At 42.5% G+C, this 7,699-nt stretch overlaps 1 protein-coding gene across 3 annotated transcripts in view; it reads right to left on the bottom strand.

The window, feature by feature from the left end:
• Positions 1-787: 787 nt before the first annotated feature.
• Positions 788-7,699, bottom strand: part of arhgap46b (Rho GTPase activating protein 46b) — a 185,404-nt gene continuing 178,492 nt past the window's right edge. For all 3 annotated transcript variants that reach the window (XM_048550065.2, XM_059652739.1, XM_048550067.2), the window contains one exon: positions 788-6,868. In XM_048550065.2, coding sequence (XP_048406022.1) covers positions 6,674-6,868 — 195 coding nt within the window. In that variant the 3' untranslated portion in view covers positions 788-6,673. The remainder of the gene's footprint in view (positions 6,869-7,699) is intronic.

Raw genomic sequence — 7,699 nt, 5'->3', positions numbered from 1 at the left:
ACCCTCCAAGCCTGGCAACATCCCCGTAAATCTTTTCTGAAACCCTTTCTAGTTTCACAACATCCTTCCTCTAGAAGGGAGACCAGAACATCTGAACAGGTTGATTAAATATATCTAAAAAGGAAGATTCCCCTCCAGGGGCTCTCTAACTTGTTGGAGGTTTATAATAGAGCAGAAAGGAGTATTGAGTGTTCCATCACGGGCTGTATGATACACATACACAACAAACCTTTTATTAACTGGCACCTACAGGCCCAGGAGTGTACCAGTTGATCAAATACTCTGGCTGACCATGAGGTAGGCCTAACCGCAGTAAACTGACCAAGCAAAACTTTTGAGACGTCAACATCTGCAAAAAGAAATCGATATAATAACATTAACACACCAATTAAAATCAAGAACATACAGTACATAATAGTAACATAATGCAGTACATATATACATCGCTGTTAAACTTTATTCAAATACCCAGACATTGTGTGTATACATTTTTTTTGTTTGGTCTTTTTATCAAGTTCACTGGCTGATTAAGGTGCCGGTTAAAACAAAGTTTGCTGTAACATTGAGAGTAGGAAGGAGGTCTGGCGGTAGCTCTCTATTTTGACTCTACTTCGATGGAAGAGGTAGGTTCCGCTGCATAGAGAAATTCTAAATAAAGAGTAATTTGTCTCGGACGTCTCAATGATTGTCATATTTGTTTATGGTTAGTGTACACAGATTTCTATTTGTGAAAGTTAATGCTCTAACTGTAAACACTGGATTCTCACAACAGCAAACACTTGAGACCTTTCAAGGTCAGAATCTTGTAGTTTTTATTTACAGTTCTGTTGCGCAAGGAAACATCCAGTGTACACAAAAATTATTCTGCTTTTATACAACCTGTCAAAAAGCATTAACATATCACAGCATGAAGGAGAAGCTAAGTGCAAAGAAAACAATAAAAAAACATGAACAGCAATGTTTACAGAGAAGTTTACAACACAACTTTTACACATTAACACTAATGCATATTGCAAATGACGCAATGTACAGAAAGAAACAAAATCAAGAGGTTACATATTTGGTTTTGCTTTTAATAAGACAATCTCCACACACACACGCGCACGCACACACACAGGCAAATCCCTTTCCCCATTTACTCATTCAAAGTCAATTCCATTTTGAGTTTATTATTTTTAAGCCACATTCAACCTCCCTTCAAACTATACAATTGATATTTTAGTAAATACCTGATGGGGAAATAAAAAAGAAAATGAATAAACGACGTTTGTTTTTAAAGCTACAATGGCTATGTGCATTCCCACCACCTGGATATTCTGAGGTTTAATTTTTTCGTGTTATTACTGAAACCAACTGCTTGTTTTCAGTCACTTTATTTTTCCCCAGCCTCAATCTTGGGGGAAACTGTCCATCACAAAGAATCCTTTGTAATAATCAATGTACAGAAATATCAAAAAAAAACTATATTTACAAAACATCCAGTAGTGTAATACCAGATATTGTACTGTGTGCAGGAACACAAACATTAATGTAAATTATTGTCAGTACCTCCACAGAATTGAATTACTTTAAACAATGAAAGGGTGCATATAATCAGCATCATTGGGAGTGGGATGGGGCTGATTTTAATCAAGGTCCTCAGCCCAGGAATCCATGGATCGGATAGAAATCTTAACTTTACACTGAATATTACTTTCAGCAGGCAGCTGTAATCCACACTGCACCTGGTCCCTTCAGTTTCGTTAACACTCGCCCGACTAGTGGGGCGCAAAACTGCGAACCGTCCAATCCTGTGAATATTCCATTCAGCGAGAGTTAAAATTCCACCCTTCACCAAGAAAAAAGCCAGACTGTACATGGCAACAGAAAGGAAATATTCTGCAGTCGTGCGAGGGTGTATTGTACAAATAATCTCACCCTCAAACTATGTGGCAGGTTAATGGGCCTGCTTTAGTTCCCACAGACGGTGCCACGGGACATTTTAAAAGGGCATCTATGGAGTTTCTGTTTACATCTTACCTTCCACTCCTAAAAGTGACAATTCCTGCCTGGCGAGGAGGGGGGGCTAGTGTTGGTGATTCCAGGGAAAGTGTCGGCTTCTTGGAACATTGCTCTATTTGGCCTACACCATGAGCAAGGGCAAGGAGTTTACTCAGGAGTGGAAGCTGCAGGGGCCATCCAGACCAGTCCTAAACCCCATTGGGGCTTACTGTGTCAGAGCCAGGAGTGAAAGGCTGGTTCTCCACCCGCCCAACTCTCTAATCCAGGGCCACTCAGGATAATCCCTGCGTGCAATAGGCTAACCTGACTTCAGACAGCAAACCAATCCCACAAGGACATCCAAACAGGGAAGCTTCTTTTCTTCAAGGTTCCATCTAACAATGGACAGTCCAGTAGGTAACTGGGACAGCAAGTCTGTGGAGCGTTTCGATCCACTCGATTTCAGCGCGAGAGTCAGCAGGCAAGGGCTCTTTCCAGGGAAAATGGAAAAGTCGGGGGCACTGAAGAAGATGCCCACAGTTTGTGAATATGTCATCAGTGTTCTACCTCAGGGTGAAGCAGGTGGGTCTCCAGTGGTGTGTTACACCAACGTTAAGATGCTCTGGGTTCATGCCTGAAGCTCCTCAGCACAAGCTGTAAGGGTAAATTACTCAGCCCCAGGTCATGGGGGAGGATTACATTTGGAGCGTGAGGAGGGTCAAGGTGGAGAGACAAATGGGGGCAGAGTAATGGGGCATAGAGAGTAACGATGGAACAGGGGCATTGGGGGTAACAAGGATGCAGGGAGTAACAACAGAGGGTGAGAACGGAGAGGAAGTAAAATACCTTGTTAACAAAAACGTGCAGTTTGGCAAAAGATAAAACAGATGCTCTGCCATGATAACTAGCTGCACAACTGTAATCATTATCAATGTTTAATTGTACATAATTATATAGACACTTTCCCTTCTAGACAACACATCCTCTCACTGAATGTTAGACCACACACTCCTTTAAGTGGAGAACAATTTTAAAATATATTTTGTACAGTTATACAGCAGAAATATAAACTTAAAGAGGAATATATAAATGGAGCAAGCTGCAATTCAGAAATTTTTTTTTTGGAAAAGCCATCTTTTTTGTTATAAAAATAGGACACCATGACAATGGCTGATACTAACAACTGGCCAAATTCGGCTGCTGTAATGCATGTTAGCTGTGGGAGAATATGGGAGTGAAAACTACAAAAATTACACTGGCGAAAGAAAGATCACGCATTAACCTTTTAATCAGATAAACTAGATGGGTGGGTGGAGGGACAAGAAATGATTAAATTAAAGCTTTAGCAGCATTATCAGATTGGTCATCTCTTTATCGTTCTCCTGTTAAGGCATAGGCTAAAACAGCAAGGCCCCAGAACCAGGCAACTTGCAGACGATTGATTCCAAAATTAAATATTTGCAACATACAGTCGACTTGGTAATGCCAAACTTACATATTAGAGAGAGGGAGAGAGAGAGCGCGCGAGACACATGTTGCCAAAGCATTTTGTCTTGCATCCATCGGGACAAACGCAAGAGCACCAAATTATTTTGTTGTGATCCTTTCACACTTGGCATTCTTGCATTTGCAACACCACTGATCGTCAACTGCAGTGAACACCTAACCTCATTCTTAAAGGCTTTCTGCAATACTGATGGCACCTCACTGCATCAGCTTCTGGGCTAGAACACCTCAGTGAGGTACATCTGACAGACTAGGCCCCAGTAAGTAACAATAAACATACTGCTATCACTCAGCTTCAACTTACAACAGAAAGGAACTGCTTGAGTGGAATATCGGAACCTGTCTGTTCAGGTCCAAGTATACAATTCTCAATCATTTTTCAATCTTCCAAATCTGAAAGCAACACCTCGGAGTTGGAACTAAAAAGTGATCTCTAAACTCGCAACATAATTTCAGAGAACAGGCCCTCATTGACACATGGCTTAGGCGCAAGACAGACATTTGTAACTCAGCATTAAATCACATTCTAAAAAATAATTTCTTTAGAAAATAAAATTGGACAGCTGCCATGTGATGAGCCACAATCAAGAACACAGGAAACCACAGTTAGATAAAACTGGCCTCGTTCTACAGCAGAAAAATAACACTCAACTATGAGTCAAGGCTGTTGGATTTGGCTAGGCCTTTCCAAGAACTTGGAGCTAAACAGGTTTTCTCACTCTGAAAGGCTGATCACAGCCAGTTTACATCAGGTAGGTGCTGTGTGCCACCCAAATTCAATTTCAAATGAGAGAAATTACCAGTCCTCAATATAAGCTCATCGAAAACCCATGTTTTGCTTTCAAGTCTTGCTTGGGGAAGTCCAGCATCGGGGGTATAATTCTGCTGTGTAGCCTGAGTAGTACAGAAGCTGTAGGGAAAAGGCAGGACAGTGAACAGCCACTAAATTGGCACAACCCCATCTCAGAACCATTCACAGCTCCTCAAGACCTGGGGTACTGACTACAAACTGGATCACTTGACCCACTCAACCCAGGGTGTGGATAGAATGAGGAATGAATGATTATAATGAACGTACAGGAGAGTGGATTTCACCCTCCTCTCCATCTGGCCCTCTCAAAGTCAACCATATAGTAAAAATAATAACATTCCTTATTACATTATACACAAAAATCAATGGATCAAAACAGCCTCATCCCATTTAATCTATTTAATAATGGTTTGTGCTCATTAATTGCAAAATTAAGATATCCAGTTAGTAAAATGTAAATTAAGTCAGTTTCAAGTAGCAATTACTAAATTTAAAAATATGCCGAAAGTCAGATGCTGTTAGCTGAGAGTTAACATGAAGCAAATGTCCAGATTTACGGGGCCTTTGTTCCCATTAATTACTAAATCCAATTTGAATGTCATGATGGGGCTGTGCAAGCTTTAAATGAGATTTTTGCGATCTCCTAGGATGCCTATTTTATTGTAAATTTAGACTCTTGAAATGGCAATCGCGCTGTTGAAAACTGCTGTGGGTTATGGGTCTGATGATTATAAAAAAGGATAAAATAACCTATATCCTGGCAAGAAGAGACACAAATGGCTCTTCTGTTTCCAGCAAGACCCCACCGAGTCTACCAGAGAAAAATCACAAAGTGAAATAATTAGCCTTAAAGACAAACACACACATCACTTCACAGATACTTCTCACATAAATACAAGGTAGGCTTTTAGAAACTCTAATATGATTCACTTGGTACTGCATTATTAGGCCCCTGATTGTCTTAGCAGAGGGTATTTCATACAGACGGCACTTTTTGGTTTCAGAACCTTGTGTGAGCACCTCTGTGAACTGAAGACTAGTTCTGCAGTTAATTGTGAAAAGTGGCAAATCCCTGAATTTCGAGGGTATGGACGATTATGTGGGGATTGCCCACCAGCTGAAACCGAGTGCGCACTCCACTTATGGAGTGGGACTGGGCCAAGCTGGGAAATGGACTCAGTTCAAAAACAAATCCGGAATGCAACTCTGACATGTATCTGCACGCAGTAAAGTTGCTGTCCGCCACATACCACTGAAAATGCACTCTTTCGTGGTGAAGATCGGGAGGACACAGGTCATCCTTCCATTACTTACACCCCAAGGACTGCAGCCATTTGAGGAGGCAGCTCACCACTACCTTCTCCAGGGCAGCAATAAATGCTGTCCTCACCAGCTATACCCACATCCCATGGACAAACTTACAAACAAAATCCTAAAACAACATTAACCGAAATATTCAATCAATTCAATTATATCAGTGACCAAGGCATTTGAAACATCACCTGGAGTTTTACAATCATGTTGTGAAGTCTCCCTCCTGTGAAGGCACAGCGAGCCATCAGAGTGATAGCTCAGTGTTGTTCGGGGCACTGGAAAGAGGTTTTTTTTTGAAAACCAAAACTAGCAAATGTCTCTCTTTTGTTAATGTCTATTTAGAGTGTGGGGTTTCTTTCTTACAAAAGAAAACAAAATAAAAAGGTCACATGTACAACGCCATTCCTGGATCCCCTCACTGTTTTCGATGCTCAGTCTTACAACAATTCAGATAGGCTAGACAGAAAAGCTCCCAAACTGCTTCCTCTTCCAAAAGCTTCAATGTCATTTTGCCTCTCTCTTTTTGTTGCTGCATTAGAATGCTGTGGAATATTGCAGTAGCTGCTTATTAATGCAGGATGGGGACAAGGATCATGATAACCCAATCCAACTAATGGCTTGATTATCTCCGTCACGAGGCACCTTCTTAACTCTGACCAGTGCAAAAGAGAATCTCACTCACACACACACACACACACGCATGCGCACATGCGCAAACTAATAGACTGGAGTTATCGTTAATGGCGAAAGGTTTTTAGAAAACAAACTTCATGCATAACATCTCAGACACAGTAAGGCCCAGGGTCTCCCTTGCTTTTGGTCTGCACCATTGACACAAGGAAACACAACTTGGATTCAATAGCACAAACAGATGGAGCTGCTCCATGGTTGTTCCAGGTACTGGCTTGAGGCAATTACTCTTTTTTTGTCGACGTTTGATTGTCCAGCCACTGAAAAGCAGGCAGAACCGAGTACAAATACGCGCACCACGCCATCAAAGGGAATACGGGAAGAGGCCAACTTGAGCCTGCCAGCCAGGCCACTGTCAGAATCTCTGACCTCTCACAGGTCATCTTTGATGAAGCTGGTGTCCAGGTGCACGATCAGCAGGCGGATGAAGGACATCTCCTTCCGCGTATTCTCAAAAATAATCCGAGGATCGTCAGACTGGCAGCGCAGGCAGTTTGGAGCCATCACCATGGCGAGGTTGTTGACATCCATCTTGGTTTTGCTCACGTTGACTGGCTGTGCAAAAATCTGTTAGAAAAGGGAGGGGGGAGGGAAAAATAAGCATTTATCTCTTCTCTGAGAACGTTACTTCTCAATATTTTGTTTTGTGAGAGTAAAGGGAAGTTGCGGCTTTTTGTTTTCGCTAATGCTGTGCACTCTGCGAACTGAACGACCTCGTGCCTGCTTGAGTTAATCACCGGCAGATAGGAGGCCATGAGAAGCCAAGGATGCTCCTGCCATGAAGCGCTCACGCGCATAGCTTCAGATGCATTCTGTCTCAGGATAAAACCACGCGTGGGAAAACCTGTGACAGAGTCAGAAGATAATGGGAACTGCAGATGCTGGAGAATCCAAGATAACAAAGTGTGAAGCTGGGTGAACACAGCAGGCCAAGCAGCATCTCAGGAGCACAAAAGCTGACGTTTCGGGCCTAGACCCTTCATCAGAGCTCTGAAGAAGGGTCTAGGCCCGAAATGTCAGCTTTTGTGCTCCTGAGATGCTGCTTGGCCCGCTGTGTTCATCCAGCTTCACACGTTGTTATCTGAGCGTCAGAAGTGCAGGTCTCCTTTTATAGTTATTAAGACTGAGTCATTAATAAACTTAACCCAATGAGAAGGATGTCATTGGTTTTTGTCTCAGGCTGGCTGAAGGGATCCAGACAGAAGGTCAGGGGTTTGGGGAAGCGGGATCCCTCAAGCAGATGCGGTAGGGAGTGGAAGCCAGTTTTGAAACTATCTCCTGAAGTTCCAACCAATTAAGAGGGGCATGGGAGCTCCTGCACCTGGAGGCGGCAATAGAGGAGCATCCTAGGCTTGCAGAAAGAGGGCGGGTGCTGCCGATGCAGGTGACGGAATTATT

Source organism: Stegostoma tigrinum, chromosome 19, assembly GCF_030684315.1.
Source record: "Stegostoma tigrinum isolate sSteTig4 chromosome 19, sSteTig4.hap1, whole genome shotgun sequence".
In the NCBI taxonomy this organism is placed as follows: domain Eukaryota; kingdom Metazoa; phylum Chordata; class Chondrichthyes; order Orectolobiformes; family Stegostomatidae; genus Stegostoma; species Stegostoma tigrinum.
The sequence above is the reverse complement of the archived record's forward strand: the minus strand, read 5'-3'. Positions and strand labels throughout refer to the sequence as shown.